The 24788-nt window shown below is 43.7% G+C and overlaps 1 protein-coding gene across 1 annotated transcript; it reads left to right on the top strand.

Moving 5' to 3' along the window:
* On the top strand, positions 1 to 24788 carry LOC311246700 (uncharacterized protein). Its single transcript, XM_084336917.1, has 5 exons — positions 1 to 342; positions 17667 to 17802; positions 20821 to 21059; positions 22665 to 23028; positions 24439 to 24788. Exons 1-5 carry the CDS (start codon positions 283 to 285, stop codon positions 24600 to 24602), a joined length of 963 nt encoding a protein of 320 aa, XP_084193043.1. The 5' UTR covers positions 1 to 282; the 3' UTR covers positions 24603 to 24788.

Consider the following 24788-nt stretch of genomic DNA (forward strand, 5'->3'; position numbering starts at 1 on the left):
AGGAGGAGGAACAGACAGAAAAGAGGAGTCTGAGAGACATTCGATCCGAGAAGCGTCTCTCTGGGGAACGAGACTTTTCCGCAAACGGCAGAGATTATTTGACAAACGACAGATATATATATAAAAGAGTGATAATAAACAGAAACTCGACGGCGGGCGACTTTATTATTATTACGACTTTTTTTGTTGTATTGTTGTTTAGTTTCCCTTTAAAAAGTGTTCAGTGTTTTTCATTCTTTGATTTTTTTTTACCGTCATAATTCCTGGGAAATAATAATAAATATGAGGAATCTTTGGACGCTGTTCGTCATCGGGTTGGCGACTGGGTTTGTCAGTGAAAAGGTAAGTTGGAGAGTTTGCTTGTTATTGCCCGAAGTTTATTGATTCGTGATCTTTTAGGAGTGGCAGTGAGATATGATATTAATATCACGATTACCTGTGTGCGCGTTTTGGCAAGATTGTCTGGTTCCTCTGATTCATGGCATTCATGTACGAGGTTATGGATATTAACATTGACTGAATAGCCTAGTTTTATCTTAATAAATATAGTAGTATCTCTCTGTTCTTGCTGTTTTCAGTTTTCTTCCATATTCGGCCTGGGTTTGTTTTAAAGGCGCCTTACATAAGGAACAGTGACTTGTTTCTGTGGGGTATTTAGTTGTAGTATTATTTTTTTTACTAAACATCTAGTTACTTAACAACTAAATCAATTGGCTCTTGAAAAAAATGATGTTGACTTATACTATCAGTATTGTGATGATGATGGTGTATTTAACTTATTTCATTGTATTGTCCAAGAAGACACGTTTCAGGATATGTTTCTTGGGTTATTAATAAGAGAGAGGAGTAGCCTACATGCCAACAGTCACTAAATAATGAAAACTATTGCGACAGTGAGGAAAAGTTTTGGATGATGACTCATCTGGAGAGACTTCCACATCACTGTCTGGAGGCAAAACAATAAAGGTTAGGTTTTTGATTCCATGACAAAACGGTAGCCCAAGAGTAAAAAAAAAAAAGAAGATAAAAAGACCAAAGTTAGCCCACTGCCCCAAAGTAGGGTTTAAAAATACCAACTTTAGTTCACTCTCCCACTACTTAGTTCAGCTTTAAAGCCACAATCAGTGATCCAAACCTAATGAAATGGGTAGCCCCACCACAAAAACAAATGAATGTATGACATTGTCTGTGACTGGCTGAAGTCTTGATATGGGACGGACACTAGACAACAAGTAAATATGCGTTTTTAATTTGCTGTGATTTGTAACTGTAGTTTGTGTTGGTAAAGTTTGTTTACCAAAAAACTGTCCCCAACAAGACTGTCAACCGATGACTGTATTCTAGGTTGTGTGTCGGTCGTAGCTAGCTAGCTACAGCAGAGTACAGTACAGGGAATATGGATGCATGATTTATACGTAAATGGACTGCATTTGTGATGGCGCTTTTATCCAAAGCGCTTTACAACTTATGCCTCACGTTGCAAACCTGGTATGTCATAAATGTATAGATGTAGCAGTACTGACTATCTGTATGTCATATATGTCCTGATGAATTGAAAATGGGGGACCCTGATGTAAACAAGACGAAAGTCTTTCTCTGGTCTGCATCCCCTTAACAATTGTGTGTATTGAGCTGTACTGTATTGTACCCATTCTGCAATCTGTTAATAAAGTTTTCAATCAATCAATCAATCAAACGTTCACCCCGTTCACTCACTACATTCACACACTGACGGCGGAGGCGACCATGCAAGGTGCCGACCTGCTCATCGGGAGCAGTTGGGGGTTAAGTGTCTTGCTCAAGGACACTTTGACACGCTGCCGGGAGGAGCTGGAATCGAACCGGGAAACACAGAGAGAGAGGGACATAGACACAGAGAGAGCGAGACAGAGAGACAAAGACACGGAGAGAGTGAGACACAGGCGGAAAGAAAAGAGAGAGAGAGAGAGACAGACACACAGACAGACAGGCAGAATGAGCCAGAGAGACAAAGACCCAGAGAGAGTGAGTCACAGGCAGAAAGAAAGAGAGACACACACACACACACACACACACACACACAGAATGAGACAGAGAGACAAAGAGAGAGCGAGACACAGGCAGAAAGAGAGAGAGGGAGAACCATCACAACTCCAGTGATGTGGAGTATGTGGTGTCTGGAGTGTAGACTGTGGAAGCTGAAAGCAGTAGAATACATCCTGATGATGACATCATGGAGTTCTAGACGACCACTGAGAGTACGTGGAGCTCCGGTTTTAAATCACATTTAAGTCACATCACGACCAGCACACTGTGCACAGATGCCCAGGACAAAGCGGCAACGCAGAATTATTAGCTAGTAATTCGTGGTGGTGGGGTTTGTTTACCGAATCAGGAGGTCACTTCACAAATGACGGCAGGTATGTTGCCAGTCGCAGAAAAGTAACTAAGCTGCACACAATATTGATGCCCGTTGTATTGTCGTCGTCGTCGTCCCCCCCCCACCCCCCCCCCCCCCCACCCCCCCCCCCCCCCCCCCCCCCCCCCCCCCCCCCCCCCCCCCCCCCCCCCCCCCCCCCCCTGTGGTAAACCCCCACCCACTCTGAATTGGATAAAACAAACCCTAGCAGAATGTTCACTCTGTGTGGAAAACATTAAGATCACCTTCCTCTTCTCTGCTTTCTCTTCTTTCTCCTCCTCACCCTAATCTATAGTCTGAGGCCACTGGTAGCTGCATGTACATTCACACAGGAAGTGGCTCAGTGGCTGAACACGCATGTGCACACACACACACATGTACATTGTACATAATACACACAGGACACAGATACTACACATACACACATATACACTCACAAGTACTACACACAAGCACACACTGTTTGCTGACAGCTAGCTAATGATGACAGGTGTGCTCTGTTGTTACACAACATCTCCAGCTGTACCCCTCTCTCTCTCTCTCTCTCTCTCTCTCTCTCTCTCTCTCTCTCTCGCCTTTCTCACTCTCTTTCTGCCCCCCCCCCCCCCCCTACACACTGTGTGTGATTGATATGGTGTGTGTGTATTTTATGTGTGTTTATGCATGTGTGTGTGTGTGTGTGCGCACATTGATTTGCTTTCATAATCTTTACTGTAACCAGTAAAGACCAGATGGCTTGTGTATACATTGTGTGTGTGTGTGTGTGTGTGTGTGTGTGTGTGTGGAGCATGGGCGTGTGACGTGTGTGTGTTCCCAGCATTTTATGTGTGTTTATGCATGTGTGTGTGTGTGTGTGCGCACATTGATTTGCTTTCATAATCTTTACTGTAACCAGTAAAGACCAGATGGCTTGTGTATACATGTGTGTGTGTGTGTGTGTGTGTGTGTGTGTGTGTGGAGCATGGGCGTGTGACGTGTGTGTGTTCCCAGCTACTGAGTCAGTTCTTCCGGTTGGTCACTATGAATGTACTGCATACACTGTACCGGGCAGCATGACATATTATAGCTACAAGGCCTATATTTACTGTCCACTCTGCCCAGAAGGGCTGAGGCAGTCTTTTAGAGGAGGCTTCACATCTCTACACCAACACACCCCTCTCTCTACCTCAACACACCCTCTCTCTCTACCTCCTCTCTACCTCAACACACCCTCTCTCTCTACCTCAACACATCCTCTCTCTCTACCTCAACACACCCTCTCTCTCTACCTCAACACACACCCTCTCTCTACCTCAACACACCCTCTCTCTCTACCTCAACACACCCTCTCTCTCTACCTCAACACACCCTCTCTCTCTACCTCAACACACCCTCTCTCTCTACCTCAACACACCCTCTCTCTCTACCTCAACACACCCTCTCTCTATACCTCAACACACCCTCTCTCTACCTCAACACGCCCTCTCTCTCTACCTCAACACACCCTCTCTCTCTACCTCAACACCCTCTCTCTCTACCTCAACACACCCTCTCTCTCTACCTCAACACACCCTCTCTCTCTACCTCAACACACCCTCTCTCTCTACCTCAACACACCCTCTCTCTCTACCTCAACACACCCTCTCTCTCTACCTCAACACACCCTCTCTCTCTACCTCAACACACCCTCTCTCTCTACCTCAACACACCCTCTCTCTCTACCTCAACACACCCTCTCTCTACCTCAACACACCCTCTCTCTCTACCTCAACACACCCTCTCTCTCTACCTCAACACACCCTCTCTCTCTACCTCAACACACACCCTCTCTCTACCTCAACACACCCTCTCTCTCTACCTCAACACACCCTCTCTCTCTACCTCAACACACCCTCTCTCTACCTCAACACACCCTCTCTCTACCTCAACACATCCTCTCTCTCTACCTCAACACATCCTCTCTCTCTACCTCAACACACCCTCTCTCTCTACCTCAACACACCCTCTCTCTCTACCTCAACACATCCTCTCTCTCTACCTCAACACACCCTCTCTCTCTACCTCAACACACCATCTCTCTACCTCAACACACCCTCTCTCTCTACCTCAACACACCCTCTCTCTCTACCTCAACACACCCTCTCTCTACCTCAACACACCCTCTCTCTCTACCTCAACACATCCTCTCTCTCTACCTCAACACACCCTCTCTCTCTACCTCAACACACCCTCTCTCTCTACCTCAACACACCCTCTCTCTCTACCTCAACACACCCTCTCTCTCTACCTCAACACACCCTCTCTCTCTACCTCAACACACCCTCTCTCTCTACCTCAACACACCCTCTCTCTCTACCCCAACACACCCTCTCTCTCTACCTCAACACACCCTCTCTCTCTACCTCAACACACCCTCTCTCTCTACCTCAACACACCCTCTCTCTCTACCTCAACACACTCTCTCTCTACCTCAACACACCCTCTCTCTCTACCTCAACACACCCTCTCTCTCTACCTCAACACACCCTCTCTCTCTACCTCAACACACACTCTCTCTACCTCAACACACCCTCTCTCTCTACCTCAACACACACTCTCTCTACCTCAACACACCCTCTCTCTCTACCTCAACACACACTCTCTAGGGGTGGGAATCACCAGTTTCATCACGATACGATATCGATTCTTTGGACAACGATACGATATTTTCCGATATCACAAAGTCTGCCACGTCGATACGATTCGATTCGGGTGCCTGTGATCGATATGAGACGATATTATATGCCCATTTAACACGATCAGTAAATCAACAAAAAAAGGCAATGGAAATATCATTTGACATTTTTATTTTTCATCTCTTCCAGACATTTAAATGAAAAACAATCTGTTTTTGGTTAATTTTTCTTTTTTTCCCCGATATTAATATCCTATCACAGCGCTGTATTTTGGCTGGAAAAGGCATATTGGGAGTCAGAAGGTGCAGTACCGGCCAGATCCTGTTAGCCCCACTATCTCGAGAATGCAGTAACCCCCCCTCCTTCCCAGTCCTTAGTGGACCTCTGCTGTTCTCTCTATCGCTCCATCAGCTTAGCTTAGTTAGCTCACGCTAACGCAACGTTAATTTCGGTATTTAACACGACGTGGGCATAAAGGAATGGCGAGGATGGAAAGCATGTTCGATGCATTTGACCCCTTGTGGGGAAAAAAACAACAGGCACTTATTTCTGGCAAAATAGGGTGGACTCTGAAGCAATGCTGTCTAACGTCTACACACGCTGAGCTGCACTGAGCTACTGTTGTTGTTGCAGCCGGGCGGATATGCTCGCAATATGAATCGATCTTTTTACGTTGCATCGATCCTATTTGATAATTGATAATAGATAGATATATCGCGTCCCACCCCTAATCCTCTCTACCTCAACACATCCTCTCTACCTCAACACAACATCCTTACCCTGCCTCCACATATCTTCTTTATCTCAATGCAACCTTGCAACCTTCTTACCCTATCTCATGATACCCCAGAATATGAATGTGCATTTAAACGCCTTATCCTGAATAAGACCATGACCGGCATATCATTAATAGTATGATATCTGTTTTAGTTGCTGCTAGCTGCTACTGGCCTCAAAAAAAAAAAAACACAGAACGACTCCAACTCATTCAAAACTCGGCAGCTAGGCTACTAACTAGAACCAAGAGGAGAGACCACATCACTCCTGTATTAGCTAACCTACACTGGCTTCCGGTAACATTTAGAATTGATTTCAAGGTCCTCCTCCTTATATACAAAGCACTAAATGGAACAGGACCAAGCTACATTGCAAATTCTCTAGTCAACTATCTGCCTCCTAGAACATTGCGATCATCTACTACTGGTCTATTGAAGGTTCCAAGCCACAGTCTAAGGAAAATCGGGGATGCAGCCTTTGCAAACTATGCACCAAAGTTATGGAACACACTACCTATGGACATTAGGGAAGCTAGATCTCTTAATATTTTCAAAAATAAGCTAAAAACATACCTCTTCACCATAGCCTTCTAATACACCCCGCTGTTGATTGTACTGTAGCACTATTTTACTCTGGACAGTACAATTCTATTGCATAATTGTACTATCTATTCTACTATTCTATTATTGCACTGTATTATTTTACTCTGTCTATTGCTTTTTATTACAGGTTCAAAACTGTCAGGTATTAAACTGTGTGGGTATCAAACAAGAGACTGTCAGGCTTTAAAACTGTAGGACCCACTGGCCTAGAACTGCACCCTGAGAGAGGGAACTGCGCCCTGAGAGGGAGGTTTGCCCTGGGTGGGAGGTTCAAAGGGTCAAAGTGGGTATAAAACAGGAGGGAAGAGCTAAGTTAACACAACAATATACTCGTTATCACCATACATAGCGCTTATATTGAAATATGTTGACATTAGGACCGTTCTTTCAACCTAAAAGTGCACTTTCTTCAACCTTGAACCCGTGTTGCCAAAGTAAACAATTTTTTTTTAAAACAGTGCGCACGTTCGAGACACGGATATGAAACGAGTCATACGGAACAAATAACGTATAACGGAGGCTGAAATTAGAGCAATGTGAGTCACAAACTCACGACAGTAGTACACAACTACACACAGACGCATACAATTTATTCTGCATTGATTAAGTGATCATCAAAACCCAGCTTAAGCCGTTAAACCCATGTAGTGAATCGCGAAGCCAATACGCACACACACAGTCGAACTGGAACGGTTTACCAAACATACACTCCCAGCATTCATATCTTATATCCCATCATATCTTATATCCCAGCAACATAACATAACTTACTTACCCAAACAACGTGTCCCCGACGACCCCGAGTCCACTCATGCACAAATCCATTTCAAAACAGGAACAGGAGCTCTGACTGAGAGAGGGAAAGACAGACTGCCCTGCCCTCTGCTGGCGCGTGCTGTGCACTACAACCATTGGCGCACAGTCTGTGACGTTACGGTATTGAAAATCATACCGACGGGATTTCGAAATATCCTGGTATACCGTAATACCGTCATACCGCCCAAGCCTAGTGTAGTAGTGATGTGACGATTCATCGATTTGCATCGGTGCACCGGCATAAACGTTCACGATGCGAGTGCACCGGTGGAATAAGTGCGCATCGGCTACAATTCAGGCTGAACTCGCGATGCATCTTGTTGTAGTGCCTTTGCATCGGTCAAAACCGATTCATTCATATCATTTTCTCTCGTCCACTTCTGTCGGCAGTGAGTGCACTGCGCGCTGCGCACAGCACTCGGCGGAGCAGACACTATCTTTGATTCGCTACTACGGAAGGCGAGAGCCGCGTCACGGTTATCAACAAACAATGGAAGTCGAGAAAGAGATACACAGCGCGCCGAAAGGTACATACAAATCTAACGTTTGGCAATACTTTGGATTCTACAAAAAAGACGGGACAACTTGATAAATCGCAAAGCAATTTGCAAGCGATGCCGCGTGTCCCAATAAAGTACACGAGGAGTAGTACAACGAATCTGGCGACGCACATAAAGAGGCGACACGGTGTGGAATAATACTAGTATGTGTGGGGCTGCCTCGGATTCACTGCCCACTGTGCCCAGTGGCAGCGAGACCGGTGAGATGGCAGCTTTTTTTCACCCTCCGCCGGCTAACGAGTCTACCCGTTCAAAGGCAATAACAAACGCTATCGCCTACTTTATCTGTAAAGATATTGGGGCTGTCCCCGACTAAGGATTTGGATGGTCGACTAGGATTGGCCAAAATTTGCCGTTAGTCGACTATTGGTCGACTAAAAAAAAATTAATACAAAAAAAAAAAGTGTAATAATTTAAAAATGTTTGTTTGTTTCATCATTCCATTTTGGCTGTGGGGGGTGCTTAATGTCTGAAGGAGTCGACTGAAGGCTTCTTGTCCTCTGTGCAAAAACATGCAATTGGTCCACTGATGGATACACCTTGATATTTGTCTAGTCTAGTGTGTTCATTAGACGGGTGAAATCCTCTTTCAGTGCCTCTGTGCCTGTTTTCGTAGGCAGTTAGCCTTTGGTATGCGTGCCATTAACGTTAGCCACGCTTCTAGGCCTCTTTTTTTTTGGAAAAATTATAAAAAAAAAAATCTTTAAAAAAAAATTATAATTTATTTATATTCGACTAAGAGGTTGGCCAGTCGACTACGGCCCCTTTCGACCAATTAGTCGACTAATCGATTAATAGGGGTCAGCCCTAAAAGATATACAGCCATACAGTGTCACCGAGAACGAGGGCTTCCAACACCTCCTCCACATTTTGGAGCCCAGGTACCATATTCCAAATAGGAAGTTCTTTACAGAGAAACAAATTCTCTCTCTCTCTCTCTCTCTCTCTCTCTCTCTCTCTCTCTCTCTCTGTCTGTTCAATGATTTAAAGTGGCCAAACGTTACAATATAAATACTAATTGGGTTGATGATAAACATTTAATTTCATTATCTGAAATATTATAAAATCATTAAGTCTGCTATAAGCCATTATTATTATTATTATTATTATTATTGTCTCACAGTAGTGTGTATATACATTGTGTGTGTGTGTTTTTAGCTAAAGTGGATAGAAAACACAGTACTATGCAAAAGTCTTCTTAGGCACCCAAGAGTTTTTATATAAATTGTCTTACAGTAGATTATTTTATTTTTAATAATGATATAAGCTGCATATAAGGAATACAACCAAATCCTCTGTCATACCATAAAATTGTATCATTATTTTGCATCGTGTTGAATCGTATCGCCCCGAATCGCATTAGGTTGAATCAAATCGTATCGTATCTCAACAGGGGGTGAATCGTATTGTATCGCATCGCATCGCCCGGTGCTTCAAATGTATCGTTAATGTATCGTATCGTTGGCACCGTATCGAGATGCGCATCGCATCTGCCTCAGTGACTATAGTGTAGAGCTAGCTAAGTCTAGCTACTATTGTTGAGTATTAGTTGGGCGTGGAGCTAGCTAAGTCTAGCTGCTATTGTTGAGTATTAGTTGGGCGTGGAGATGGCTGAGGCTAGCTGCTATTGTTGAGTATTAGAGCTAGCTAAGTCTAGCTGCTATTGTTGAGTATTAGTTGGGTGTAGAGCTAGCTAAGTCTAGCTGCTATTGTTGAGTATTAGTTGGGCGTGGAGATGGCTGAGGCTAGCTGCTATTGTTGAGTATTAGTTGGGTGTGGAGCTAGCTGAGGCTAGCTGCTATTGTTGAGTATTAGAAGGGCGTGGAGATGGCTGAGGCTAGCTGCTATTGTTGAGTATTAGTTGGGCGTGGAGATGGCTGAGGCTAGCTGCTATTGTTGAGTATTAGTTGGGTGTAGAGATGGCTGAGGCTAGCTGCTATTGTTGAGTATTAGTTGGGTGTTCATCCTCTAGGGGTCATGATGAATGTGCACCACGCATTTTTGAAAAGATTCACATGAACGCTATTTCGGTTAACAAGAAAAGTCTGCGGCAATCAGGGTAAACCGATAACTCAGGGATATAATTACAAAATGTAATTTTACTGGTTTGTGAGTGAACTCCAGTGAAAACTGAAGTGTTGACTCATTCATATAGTGTAGTTTAATTTAATTTCTCAACATAATAGAATTGTGAAGGTCATCCTGGTTCTTTCAGAGAGCTGAGTTTACTAAATTATTCACTGACTCTCTCTGTCTGTCTCTCTGTCTGTCTGTCTGTCTGTCTGTCTGTCTGTCTGTGTGTGTGTGTCTGTCTGTCTGTCTGTCTGTCTGTCTGTCTGTCTGTCTGTCTGTCTGTCTGTCTGTCTGTCTGTCTGTCTGTCTGTCTGTCTGTCTGTCTGTCTGTCTGTCTGTCTGTCTGTCTGTCTGTCTGTCTGTCTGTCTGTCTGTCTGTCTGTCTGTCTGTCTGTCTGTCTGTCTGTCTGTCTGTCTGTCTGTCTGTCTGTCTGTCTGTCTGTCTGTCTGTCTGTCTGTCTGTCTGTCTGTCTGTCTGTCTGTCTGTCTGTCTGTCTGTCTGTCTGTCTGTCTGTCTGTCTGTCTGTCTGTCTGTCTGTCTGTCTGTCTGTCTGTCTGTCTGTCTGTCTGTCTGTCTGTCTGTCTGTCTGTCTGACTGTCTGACTCTCTCTCTCTGCCTGTCTGTCTGTCTGTCTGTCTGTCTGTCTGCCTGTCTCTCTGTCTGTCTGTCTGTCTGTCTGCCTGTCTCTCTGTCTGTCTGACTCTCTCTCTCTGTCTGTCTGTCTGTCTGTGTGTGTGTGTCTCTCTCTCTCTCTCTCTGTGTGTCTGTGTCTCTCTCTCTCTCTCTCTCTGTGTCTCTCTCTCTGTGTCTCTCTCTCTCTCTCTCTCTCCCCCCCCCTTCAGCACCTGTGCTAGTGGAACCATACTGCACACATACCAGACATTCCCAAGGTTTCAATGGGCTGTATTCACCCTGTGCGTGTGTGTGTGTGTTTTCTTTGCGTAGCAAATCTTCCCCTGTGCTTCTATTTCACTGTCAACAAGGCCGGTCTGGCTTTAGTTGCGTTTTTCAAGTGTCTACATGTTGTAAACCATGCAACCGGTTGTGAGAGCCGTGCTGTAGAACACGAGCCGTGATGTATGAACACGAGCCATGATGTATGAACAGGAGCCATGATGTATGAACAGGAGCCATGATGTATGAACACAAGCCATGATGTATGAACACAAGCCATGATGTATGAACACAAGCCATGATGTATGAACAACAGTAACACAAGCCATGATGTATGAACACAAGCCATGATGTATGAACAACAGTAACACAAGCCATGATGTATGAACAACAGTAACACAAGCCATGATGTATGAACACAGTGGTGTTTGGATGCGAGCAGCAGTAGGGCTGTAGGCTTCGACAGTGATGATGATGACGACCTGAGTCAATTATATTTAGATTCATAAGGTACCATATTAATTCAGTGAGGCTCGGTGACGCTGGTTTCAGGGGGTCGGCGCCTGCCATCGTTATCAAAAGATGTAAATGGTGCATTTTAGGGGGTGTAACGGTACACAGAAGCCACGGTTCGGTACGTACCTCGGTATTGGGGTCATGGTTCGGTACGAGTTCGGTACAACAGAAAAAAAATATTTATAATTATTAATATACATTTAAAAAAAAATTTTTTAATGTATTTATATTATATTTATTATAATTATTATTATTAAATAGAATAATTTTCTATAGGCTTGCCGTGGTAGTCGGTGATACTGGTGTCCTTCTGTGTTCAGGCATCCACTTGCCTACTGCCCCTTTAACAACTTATCCTTGCTAAGTTTCATTTTCACTTCTAGAGAGAATTTAACTTCACGACGAGACTGAATACTAGAGAACAGATGACATATTACAACAATGGCAGAGGATTATTTGGATTTAAACACCGTGGAGCTCAGATGATCTGTCCGGAAAAGTATGTTTCTTTTTTTTATTTGATGATCTGTGCCTGTGAGTCCGGCGGGGGAGAATGTTGATGTGTTTGTTGGCGCGTGTGTGTGTGTGTCGGCGACGCGTGTGTGTTTCTTTCCATTGGTTTCATTTGGTTAACTTTATTGGGCGAACAAGAAAACGAAAGAAAACTGTAAAATTGTAATGACCCTGCAGCTGTTCCAATGTAGATGTGCCTTCCTTCGGTGCACTTTCGCCCGCTCTGAAGTCTGACTCGGTGTGCCCGGCCACGCGCGCTGTTCTCGCACGGATCTCGCGAGTGCCTGCATGTGCGACTCACGTGTTTGCGCTGTGGGGCGTATTCGTCGTATGGCAGCACGTGCCGCACCGTGACGGCCGTACCGTAAATTCGCGGGACGAATACACGTACCGTTACACCCCTAGTGCATTTATATAGCGCTTTTATCCAAAGTGTTCCAAAAAAGTCCTATCCATCCAAGGGCCATCCACCATCAACCCACACAACATGTCGGCCATTGTAGTTTGCATATCTAGGCTAATGGGCGAGCTAACAGCTCAGCCCAACATAACCCGCCAGCCCAAAAAACGAACTTGGAACAAAACATACCCGGCTAGTTTAATGAAATATAGTTCTCCGGCCACACTCTCACGGCTCACCTGGCTCAACTGAACAGTCCGAAGGTCACAAATGAACCATTGTAATACAAATTTAGTTGGTCTGTATCCTTCATAACGAAGTCATTAGGCTATAATCCGCTAGCTTCTATCGTGAGTGAAACAATCTCTTTTTGTATTGTCCCAAGGTTTTCGTGTGTGGAGCATTTAAAATTTCCCATCCAAGGGTTGAATGGCCTCTTTTATCTCAGCTGATACCGCCAGGTGATGGGTGTGAAAGTGCTTCTCGAATAGCTTCTCTAATTGTTTTTCCAATTGCTTCTCCATCAGCTCCATGAGAAACGGCTTAATAGCAATCGGGCTATAGTGGCTTCGTGATTGGGGTTGTTGTACCCTGTCGGCTACCAAGGACGCATCACCGTGCCTATTAGTTTGTTTGCTCGCCATATTTGTCATAAAAGTAATAAATAGTCGAAATCACCAATTAAAAAAAAAAACTAGTGGGGCAATAAAAGTATTGGTTTGTAAAAGTTTAGGGGAGCAGGTGCGATCTGTGACCTCACTCCATGATGCCGGCCCCGCCCTCGACGCCAAGTATTGATATAAAAATCCCAATTTATCTTATCTTGGAAATCTTAGGAATGCTGTGCTTATGGAGAAAACGTTTTTGTTTCTCAATATCTCTGCGACGCCTGCGAGTTACAAAACACCCTGGTTCTCTGTAACCAGACCGGTCCCTCCTACATTACTGGTGTTCTACGACCCTGGCCACAGAGAGAACCAATGTTACTGCTCGTTCTTCCGGTTGAGCAGTTTCACTGTATCTGATCGTTAAACTGACATAACCATCATGTGCGCCATCGAAACATACTCGAGACCATACTTATGTTCTTGATTTGGAGCAGTGGAAAATAGTTTTAATCATCTTTGGAACGCTGTGAGAAATGTTACACGCGATTCAGGATATTTCCTCAAAGTGAAACCAAAGCCTAAGTCCTTTACGTTCTTCCTTCTACCCCTCTGCATTGTCGAAGCAGATTGTTTTTTTGTCGGTTAATTTCCGTTTCATAGCATTTAGAAAACCCCTTGTTTTCACGAAAAAAAGAGGATTCCATGATAATCGTTGTCATTTGTCGGCCTATTTATGAATCGCTTTCAAATAAACGCTAGATTATCGATAGTATATGTGTACGTGTGCACGCTAGTGCCGCGCGCTGAAAATCGATTCTCTCAGTTCCTGATCGCTCTTAGAGTCAAACAGCCATATCACAAAAAAAAGAAAAAGCTTATCTCCGTGAAAACGGGTCTGATTATCCTAATACTGGTAAAATAGATTCCTTACCCGAGATCAGATGGTATCCAAATGGATTATTCCAATTCCTGATCGCCATTCCGAAATTCGATCCTTTTATTGATCCACCGCGTATACTGTAAAAACACATAATCCCCGCTGCACTGAGGGTCCAGCATGAAGCTGATCGACCCCGGTTACATGAGTGAGAAGTCAAATGTGGAGTCCGGGTCTCTTTTTTTCATTAATTTTCATTGAGTCCAATCCAAAAGGGTGAATTACCATCTGGGAGACGATAGGGGGCACTTTTTTCACATCGGAGCGCCTGGGGTGGCTGATTTTCCAACGGTAGACTCGGTTGATGAAATATGAATTCAGATCGCTAATAAAAAAAAAAGAGAAAAAACGAATATTCTCGTTATGGGCATTCAACCCGCGGGGGGTAAACCCGAGAAAACTCGGGTTGGGCATCCAAAGTGTTAACACTTTGGTTGCCTAAGGTTAAATTAATGATATACCATAGATTGCCAGCGCTATTTGTCTATGGAGAAAGTCCCCTTCTTTGCAGGGCTATAACTTTTTAAATTCTATTGCTACATTGCCATTATTAGGGCCCATTCAAAGTCCTATATGTATTGTTCATTGTGTAGCAACGTTAAACTTTTTCATTCACATATTCATAGTAAAGTATGGTCTAATGTATAAGTATGTTTTCATCTCTTTCTGCAGCTTTCTCCAGAACGTGATATATAGCCCCAAATGCATTATATTGATGATGAAATACAGTTTGATGGCAATCGGGGCGATATAAAAAATTCCAACTAGACTTACTTCTAGAAGTTACTACACGTCATCTGATGTTGACCGGATGGGCGAGGGGGCGTTTATAATTCCGTGGGCAGCGTTATACCAATCATCTAATGTGGGTCAAATGTTCATCATAGCAGTTAGTGTCGAACACGGTAATATTACACGCTAAAACTCACCCCAGTCTCCGCGGGCCGTTGGGCGATCAGCGTGGGGTAGACAGTTTTCCATTATGGGATGTTGAAATAGTCGGTCCATTTCCAGGTTGTATAATAATATATACGTCCAAATCATGTTGTTTTTTCGAGTTATTTGCAGCGATCGATGTTCACTGTGTGAAGACGGAGTCTCTCTAACATTAGCGAGTGCCCGGACCCCATATGGAGTGAGTCCTACCGGGTTAAAGGTTGACATCCGGTTTCGATCTGCCGATCGGCTACCAGATGGCGGTCTTGAACCGCTAGAGGATTGAGAGGAGATCACACTTGTGTCTCAGGCCAGCGGAGGGACATTATGGATCAGATCGCAGATTTTTGAAATATTGATATAAAGACGACGTAAAGCGTCCCCCGGCAACTTTAGCATCGCCAGCAAAGACGTCTAAAGACGCCCCCTGGCAGTCAAAGTGTTAAAGAAGACGTGTCCGGCCCATGGGGACATTAACGTGCGTTGTCGGGCCTTACAAATAAATTTGATTTGATTTGATACATCTTGATATTTGTCTAGTCTAGTGTGTTCATTAGATGGGTGAAATCCTCTTTCAATGCCTCTGTGCCTATTTTCGTAGGCAGTTAGCCTCTGGTATGCGTGCCATTAGCGTTAGCTACGCTTCTAGGCCTCTTTTCTTTTGGAAAGAATGGTAAAAAAATATATATATTATAAAAAATAAATAAATGTTTTATTCGACTAAGATGTTGGCTAGTCGACTACGGCTCCTTTCGACCGATTAGTCGACTAATAGGGGTCAGCCCTATTCCATACAGACTTGTAAATATTGTATTGTAATATGTATATATTAATATGTGTATATTGTTTCATATGTATAGCCATTACGTATTCATGTGATACTGTGATGAAATATCTACCTTCAATCTAGCCCTGCTAATTACTGATCATGATGTCAACCTAGCCTGTTGCTGATTGTTGATTGTTTCCAACTGCATGTTGTCAACTACAGCCTAGTTAAAGGTCCCATGCATTATATGGCTTTTTCCAGTGTTTAGCATTGTTTCCTAGCAATTGAGGATTCTATCAATGTGGTCTGTGTCGTTAATTATCATATTGACTCATCAGTCTAGTCTCGAGTTCATGAGATCTTCCCTCACTCAACTAAGCTGTTCTGATTTGACGGTATTGCTGACGTGAATAAGGTGCTGATTTGGTTGTAGCGCATAGTGTAACCCGACACTTCCTCAAACGGGTTTTCGCAGAGAACGAGCGAGAGAGAGGGAGAGAGAGAGAGAGAGGGACCGGCGGGACCGCATGCAGAAGTGTGTGTAAAAATGTGTGTGCGACATCTCTCTCCCTCGTCGGAGCATTTACACACAAACTTGACTGTGTGTGTGTCGGGGACGCATCTCTCCTCTCTCTCTCTCTCTCTCGTATGTATCACGCTGTGTGGGTGACTCTCACTGAAAGCCCTTATGGGCGGAGCCCATCCAATAACAGCCTGAAATCCTGAGGCTGAAAAATGATGCTTTTGAGTACTCTATATTTAGAAATATAAAACAATGCATTTTTTATTTTTTTTTAGAAACCTTACAGATGTCTTCCATAGACTCACAGGAATTGTGTAAATAGTGCAAGGAATAGCAATGCATGTCCCCTTTAAGGCTTGTTTGTTGCACCTATTCATTGCACACTGATGAAGGCCGGACGGCGGTCGAAAACGTTTTGTGCATATAGAAATTGTGCATATTAAAATAAAATAACGATATTCCTCGAGTGCGGTCCCTACTCCCTACGCACCTGTCTGAGCGCAGTGGTTACCTTTTCTACTTACAAATACTAGAATTCAGACATTGCCATGTCTGTACTATGTAAAATGCAAACGTGCAATTTCCAACAGGAAACGCGCTTCCTGTGTTGCCCTGACAACGGGCACTTTCATCGTTACAATGAAACGGGTACACGATACAAGATGTACGTCTTGCAACATATACACAGTAGCAGGATATGGGGGCTGAAAGTTTCCCCAACTCCTGTGTTGACATCAGAGAAAGAACAATTGTCACATAGACATTTTCTAAGCAGGTTAATGGGCAAATACAAAAATTAAGCTAGCAATCGGAGTGAATATGTGAAGCAGAGGATGAGAGAAGAGGTGTGTGTGTGTGTGTGTGTTGTGTGTGTGTGTGTGTGCGCATGCGTCTCCTCATGTCTGTTCCCTGTCCCGTGTTTGAAGCTGTCAGTCTCTGTCTCTCTGTGTATCATCTTCACTCATTACTGTCACACTACTACATGAGCTAGCGGGAGGACAGGCTTTCATCTGCATTAGAATTAGAATGTCTTTATTTGCCAATTACTTTTACACATGCCAGGAATTTGTCCTCTGCATTTAAGCATCATACTAATGATTTAGGAGGACCAACTCCAGTTATAATGCCAATGCGCCGAGGAGGACGGGGAGAACATGCACACTCCACAGAGAAAGCACAGATTTCTGTCCCTCATGTTTTGTTTTCAATGCCGATTTGAAGAAATTAGTAATGCGGATAAACAAAGTTATGTTATATTGTGTTATGTAGTGTTGTACTGTATTTACTGCTGTCAAGAGACTCACGTTTTTTCTTTTTGTACTATACTGTAAGTAAAAGTATAATGTATTATACTAAATTATGTTATATATCAAGTAAAATTAATGGAAATGTAAGGGGGTAGGGATCAATAAGCTTAGCTTCCCTCTACTCCTTTTTTTTTTAACATGTCAACTAACTAACTAAATTGCACTTGACTTTTTGTTTATAATTTATTTTTCATTAAAGATTGTTCTGTTTGACGGAGCTTGATATACCGTGATTTGTTTGGAGGAATGTGGAGAATACAATTCATTCATTCATTCATGATTGAACGCATTTTAAATGTTTCATCATTGAATCTATAAATTCTTTGTGGTTTGATAAATAATGAATCCCTCCCTCTCTCCCTCCCTCCCTCCCTCCCTCCAGCTCCTCGTCCGGTCTCAGCCTCCCTCTCCATCAACAGATGACCTGTATATTGAAGGCCGCTCATCAGGTGACTTCCCTGTAGATGACGAAGATGACGAAGACTTCAACTCAGGCTCTGGATCAGGAGATGTTGTCTGTAAGTCCCTCTGTTTACTCATAAGTCCTAAAGTCAGTTATAAATTGTTATTCCTAAAGTCACTTATATTAATTCTTATTCCTAAAGTCTGTTATAGATCTTTTATTTTATTTTTTTTATCCACTTTTTCTCCCATTTTCTATATTTTCTCCCATCCCAATTTCGTATCATCCAATTCAACCCTCCCCTGTCACGGACGCTGTTTCTTGCCTCCCACAAGCCGGCTGCAATGTGGACTAAGTCATACATAGCACAAGTCCCCTCCGGTACTTGAGGTAACAGCAGTCGCATCTTTTCACCTGCGCAGCTCGATCTCTCAGTGGCGAGGAGTAACGTGTGGGAGGCTCACGCTGCCCCCGACACTTCCTGATTCTACTGCGCAGGCGCACCAACCGACCTGTAGGAGTCGCTGTCCACAACGCCCGATCCCCACCCATCAGTTTCCCACCCCCTAATACGGCCAATGTGTATTAGTACGGACGACCAGCTAAACTGAAAGCAATGTGGAGCGCTGGGCTCGAACAGGCAAGCCCAGCGTCTCCGTCATTCGTGGCGAGCGCCTTGCCCACTACGCCACGTAGCCGCCCTGTTATAGATCATTCTTATACATTTGTACTCCTAAAGTCAATCAAGAATTGTTTTTGTTCATTTTAGAAATATAGTGTCTACATTAGTGTTCCCTTCATCAGCTATTTAATTTGGTCAGTAAAATGCCAAATTGTTTTGCTTTTGTCCATTGTTGTTTGCGTTTCATTGTGTTTTTGACAGATTGTCAAATCAGCAGTCAGACCAGGGCCCTATTCCCCGTACCTGGTTCAACTAAGACTAATTCGATCAAAAGTCCCATTATCCAGATTCAATTAACGGGATGTTTGAATCCAGGCTTTATGTTCCTCGAACGCTGATTCACTCTCGTTAATTCGAACCAGACTTGATACTCAGGATAATTGCGCGCGGCCGCCTCACCTGAAAAGACAGCAAGTGTCGATCGCAGAAATCCTGATTTTCTAACTGCATTGATTGATTGATTGATTGATTTAAAACTTTATTAACAAGATTTCAGAATGGGTACAATACAGTACGGCTCAATAGCCTCGCCGACAAATTAAATGCATAATCTATAGGCTAATTTTAAGTCCCTCATTACCCCAATCAATCAGATTATATTTCTTTAAATGTGCCTGCTGGCAGTAGGCTTAATGGAATGAATAATCAAATGAGATCTTGCTAGCGAAAATAATTAGTTCAACTCTTTCAGAATAAGGATAAAAACAAGCCCAAATAGTATATCTAATTGATACAAATTATGTTATGAGGATATCTGTACTGTATGTGCTTAGGTATTTATTATGTACTATATAAATATTATACATGGTTCCCAAAGAGAGGCTTGGAGGGAGGCTTGCAGTTACACTATTAATCAGGTTTTAATCTGTTTCGGACCTAATCCATACATGCATTGAATGAATTGATTAACCTTTGGTTTATACCAGTGACACCTCATGTTCATCATCAGATAACGGTGCTTGAAAAGATAAATGCATTTTCTCAAATTCATTAATCAAAATCGTCAAACGCTCATTCAATTTATCAAGTCACGTCATCAAATCCATCAAACAGCACATCTCCTCATATATTTTAAAGTTAAACCCAGTTACAATATCACAATAACGTGTGACACTGTCACAGTGACAGTGATACAATTAAACAATCCACAGATTCAGATTCCTCATAATTCATATCCACAATCCGTGCATAGACGCTTCAATGTATGCTTGAATGAAACACAATCCGGGCGCTCCGTTAAGCAAATACACAGCGAAGAATATTAAACTAATCGGAGCCAAACGCCAGATAGGTTTCATTCATTAAAAATATCCCAGCGGGATTCACATTTGCAATGATCCGTTTAGTCCGTTATTAAAATAACTGTGTGTCGCAATCGCGAGCGCCGTATGCGTATAAATATGACGTGCATTATATAGGACAAAGTAAATTCATTGGCTGAATATGATTTATTATCAGCCTTTTAGGTCTATTATTTTACATTTCAAAAGCCCCCTCTAGAAGAACGAAGCACAAAAACATAATTCAGAATGGTATAATGGGATCTAGACTGTGAGAATTATTTCAGGAAGGGAGCTGGCATTTCTTTGCGAGGGTGTGGCCATGCAGGTTATCCAGCTAACTGAACTAAACTCTGCCCTCGACCAGGTTCAAACTTTCTGATCTGTTACCATGGCGATTTAGACAATCCGACGTCGGGGAATGGAAAGGTCCAGCTTCATTTGTCACAACCAGACATCACTACATTTCTGTTGACTTGGTCTGTAACCTGTTTTGACTTGGACTTGTCTTGTTCTCTAGTCTGTTTTGACTTGGACTTGTCTTGGTCTCTAGTCTGTTTTGACTTGGACTTGTCTTGGTCTAACCTTGGTTTAACCTGTGAACTCTGTGGTGCAGTCAGATTAAAATCGTGACTCTCAAAGTGAGGAAAGTCATTAATCAGTCATCCCCCCTGGATTATGTGCCTTTTTTCCTTTTTTTACTGTGATAATGATTATTATAATACTGAGGTAATATTATAATGAGGTAATTTATAAAGTCATGAATGATTGTCCTACCTCACTATTCTGTCATGAAGCTCTGTCCCCCAAGTCATCATACGAACGGTACAACTTCCCCCAGGAGTAGCGCTGGACTGAGGGATGTCTGGAGTCAACCCTGACCGACTCCTACCACTGGAGTAGAGGAGAGTCGGATAGACTCTCCACCACTATTTATTCACCTGCAGATGGCGGCATCATAATACTGTGTGTCTCACGTCAGTTCGTTCGTTCTGACTGCACACATTCTGAACAGATGTTCGTGAATCATTTTGCCTGTGTTGTTGCTCTAATGTAACTCCAGCCCAAAATAATTAACCAGACCAATGTAATGTAATACAGTTTTGATTTGATTGATTCCTGCTCTCCAGCGCTGTGTTTTAATCGGCTCTGATCGCTTCCTCCTCTCCAGCTCTGATTGACATCGTCCAGAACGAGGCCACGCTCAGGAACTTCTCCTTTAATGGGGAGGCCCCGCCCAACCAGGAAGTAGTGCCTTCTGACCCGCCAACCACAACACAGGCCACTTCTCCCAACCAACCAACCACGGCAGAGGACGCCACCCGGAATCCACCAACCACAGCGGAGGATGATGTGACATCATTGTATATCCTCCCAGAGGAGGAAACTGAGACGGAGTCGGAGATAATGGTAGAATAATTCTTACTTTCCTACACAAACTTCACGTCTCTCTTTGTAAACTGTATATCTGTATATATTGATGAGGTAGCTGTTACATGTGGCTTGGCTGTTTCTCTAGTTTATCTATTACCTCATTTGAAAGTGCTTTGGAGTCAATAGCTGCTTGGACCCCTATTGTATTTGTTGGGATTGTTATTATTGTCGTTCTTTCATGCTAAAAGTACCTGGGTCTCAGAAAAAACGCCACAGGTTGGAAATCTCACCCACTACTCGGACAAAAATGATTGCAAAACTTTACATTTTGGCCTGTAACTTTTCAACCCTAAGTCTTAGAAAAGCGTTGTGCTATCACAACCATATTTGGTGCACATGACTTGTGTAGATACGAGGTCTGAGTGACCATGAAAAGGGTGGTGCGATTTGGCCAATAGTTGCTAGCGAGGCAGTCACTGTAGCAGCATAATACGTTTAAATAGCCATAATGTTCCCGTTTGGCCATTTTGTTCGCTCAAAATGTGAAAATGCCGTTGACAAAACATATCCTTAGTGGCTTACACTGAGGATGCAAAGGTCACTGGTTTGAATCCCAACCAAGGTGTCCAATTCTAGTTTGTCAACTATGTGGCAATTTATGCACGTGGTATGTTTTCATGTTCTTCTGTAAGTCATATTAAGTTGAACTGACTTTTAACAGATTTGGTTAATTTCTCCGCCATTTAGAATTTTGTCCAAATCTGTGTTTTCCGTACTCTTATAAATCTTTACCCATTTCTAACATCCTTTCCATGCTTCCTAACATGCGTCCTATGCTTTACATCACCCTTCCTAATACGTTCTATGCTTCCTAACATCCTTCCTATGCTTCTAAATCCATACATTTAGCTTGGACCCTGTAATTGTAGCTATATTTCTTATTATTTGTGTTTTTATTATGGCTAGTTAAGTACAATTTCATTATACTCTACAATGTTCTCCAGAATATAATTAATATGTTCTATTAATACCGGTCTCTTTCTCCCTCCCCATTTCTCTCTTGACTCTCTCTCCCTCCCCATTTCTCTCTTCTCTCTCTCTCTCTCTCTCTCTCTCTCTCTCTCTCTCTCTCTCTCTCTTTCTCCCATTTCTCTTGTCTTTCCCCCCTCTCCCTCCCCATTCTCTCTCTCTCTCCCTTCTCCCTCCCCATTTCTCTTGTCTCTCCCCCCCCCCCCATTTATCTCTGGACTCTTTCTCCCTCCCCATTTCTCTCTTGACTCTTTCTCCCTCCCCATTTCTCTCTTGACTCTCTCCCTCCCCATTTCTCTCTCTCTCTCTCTCTCTCTCTCTCTCCCCATTTCTCTGGTCTCTCCCCCCTCCCCATTTCTCTCTTGACTCTTTCTCCCTCCCCATTTCTCTCTTGACTCTCTCCCTCCCCATTTCTCTCTCTCTCTCTCTCTCTCTCTCTCTCCCCATTTCTCTGGTCTCTCCCCCCTCCCCATTTCTCTCTTGACTCTTTCTCCCTCCCCATTTCTCTCTTGACTCGCTCCCTCCCCATTTCTCTCTTCTCTCTCTCTCCCCATTTCTCTTGTCTCTCCCCCCTCTCCATTTCTCTTTCTCTCTCCCTCTCTCTCCCCCTAGCTGCCAGACATCGGAGGATCGTCAGACTCCAAGCATCTCTTAAGTACCACGACTGTTTACCCTGAGCACCCCGACTACCTCAGTCTACCGACCGCTCAAACCAGCTCATCCACAGACGGCAGCAACGATATTCTGACCACAGAATATGAGGAGGGAATCACAGGGTGGACTGACAATGGGGTGGAAACCATCACGGAAGACGACGGGGGAGATGTTAAAAAAGTCGTGGTGGAAGTGGCCAGAGAGGACGTCGGTGAAGAGGCCGGAGGAGGGGTAGACGGGCGAGGCAGCAGGATGTACGAAGTTGAATCCCCCAAGGAAGTCACATCTGAGAATATGTGGGAGAGGACCGAGGTGCTGGCAGGTACAGACGCGTGTTGGGACACATTTTATTTAAAATATTTATACAGTAAAACATGTAGGAGAAGAGGGAGGTGCTGCAGGTACAGACACGTGTTAGAATAAAATAAGATTTTCCTGCCGCAGTGATGGTGGTCTGATACTGAGATGTTTCCTCTCTCTGTTCCAGTGGTGACGGTGTTCTAATACTGAGATGTTTCCTCTCTCTCTGTTCCAGTGGTGATGGTGTTCTAATACTGAGATGTTTCCCCTCTCTGTTCCAGCGGTGATGGTGTTCTAATACTGAGATGTTTCCTCTCTCTGTTCCAGTGGTGATGGTGTTCTAATACTGAGATGTTTCCTCTCTCTGTTCCAGTGGTGATGGTGTTCTAATACTGAGATGTTTCCTCTCTCTGTTCCAGCGGTGACGGTGTTCTAATACTGAGATGTTTCCTCTCTCTCTGTTCCAGTGGTGATGGTGTTCTAATACTGAGATGTTTCCTCTCTCTCTGTTCCAGTGGTGATGGTGTTCTAATACTGAGATGTTTCCTCTCTCTGTTCCAGCGGTGATGGTGTTCTAATACTGAGATGTTTCCTCTCTCTGTTCCAGTGGTGATGGTGTTCTAATACTGAGATGTTTCCTCTCTCTGTTCCAGTGGTGACGGTGTTCTAATACTGAGATGTTTCCTCTCTCTGTTCCAGTGGTGACGGTGTTCTAATACTGAGATGTTTCCTCTCTCTGTTCCAGTGGTGATGGTGTTCTAATACTGAGATGTTTCCTCTCTCTGTTCCAGTGGTGACGGTGTTCTAATACTGAGATGTTTCCTCTCTCTCTGTTCCAGTGGTGATGGTGTTCTAATACTGAGGTGTTTCCTCTCTCTGTTCCAGTGGTGATGGTGTTCTAATACTGAGATGTTTCCTCTCTCTGTTCCAGCGGTGATGGTGTTCTAATACTGAGATGTTTCCTCTCTCTCTGTTCCAGTGGTGATGGTGTTCTAATACTGAGATGTTTCCTCTAGTGTTCAGGGAATGTCTTGGTCATAACAAGATTGTGTATTTAAGAAGTGTTGTGTTTGGGTGAACACATTTTTGGCAAACCGTTTAGTAGGGCTGACTCCTATTAATCGATTAGTCGACTAATCGGTCGAAAGGAGCCGTAGTCGACTGGCCAACCTCTTAGTCGAATATAATTAAAAAAAAATTAAAAATAAAAGAATTATCATTCTTTCCAAAAGAAAAGAGGCCTAGAAGCGTGGTGGCCAATCAGATCGCAGAACGCGGAACTGGAAATCCGTTGGTAAAAAAACTAGACTCGTCCCGGGCCGGATTCAAACCCAGGACGTTGCGATTGGCGCAGCGTGCGTCTTAAGTGTTGCGCCACCCGGGGGTGCTGGTGTTCTGATATTGAGATGTTTCCTCTCTCTGTGTGTTGCAGCGGTGATAGCCTGCGGGGTGATCGGCTTCCTGTGTGCGCTCTTCCTCCTCCTGCTGCTGGTCTACAGGATGAAGAAGAAGGACGAGGGAAGCTATGACCTGGGAGACGCCAAGATGCCCCCGACAGCCTATCAGCAGGCCCCCACCAAGGAGTTCTATGCCTAATCGGACCAATAGGGATGCAAGACGGGTCTTTGAATCTGTCTGAAGTTGTATTTTGGATCTAAAGCCGTACTCATGCCGTCTTTGTGGCATTAGGAGTGTATTTCTTGACATCTCCCTGGGACTTCACCAGACTCTTAAAACACCTCTTCTGCTTTCTTCATCTTTGTCCTTTCAGCTGAAACTATT

This window comes from Notolepis coatsorum, assembly GCF_963971535.1.
Source record: "Notolepis coatsorum genome assembly, chromosome: 19".
NCBI lineage: Eukaryota > Metazoa > Chordata > Actinopteri > Aulopiformes > Paralepididae > Notolepis > Notolepis coatsorum.

Bases quoted from the DNA above. Each gene is read 5' to 3' on its own strand.
- LOC311246700 (XM_084336917.1), top strand. From the start codon at position 283: ATGAGGAATCTTTGGACGCTGTTCGTCATCGGGTTGGCGACTGGGTTT. The intron at 17,803-20,820 runs GTAAGTCCCTCT...CCTCCTCTCCAG, and splicing joins TGGATCAGGAGATGTTGTCT to CTCTGATTGACATCGTCCAG. The intron at 23,029-24,438 runs GTACAGACGCGT...TGTGTGTTGCAG, and splicing joins GAGGACCGAGGTGCTGGCAG to CGGTGATAGCCTGCGGGGTG.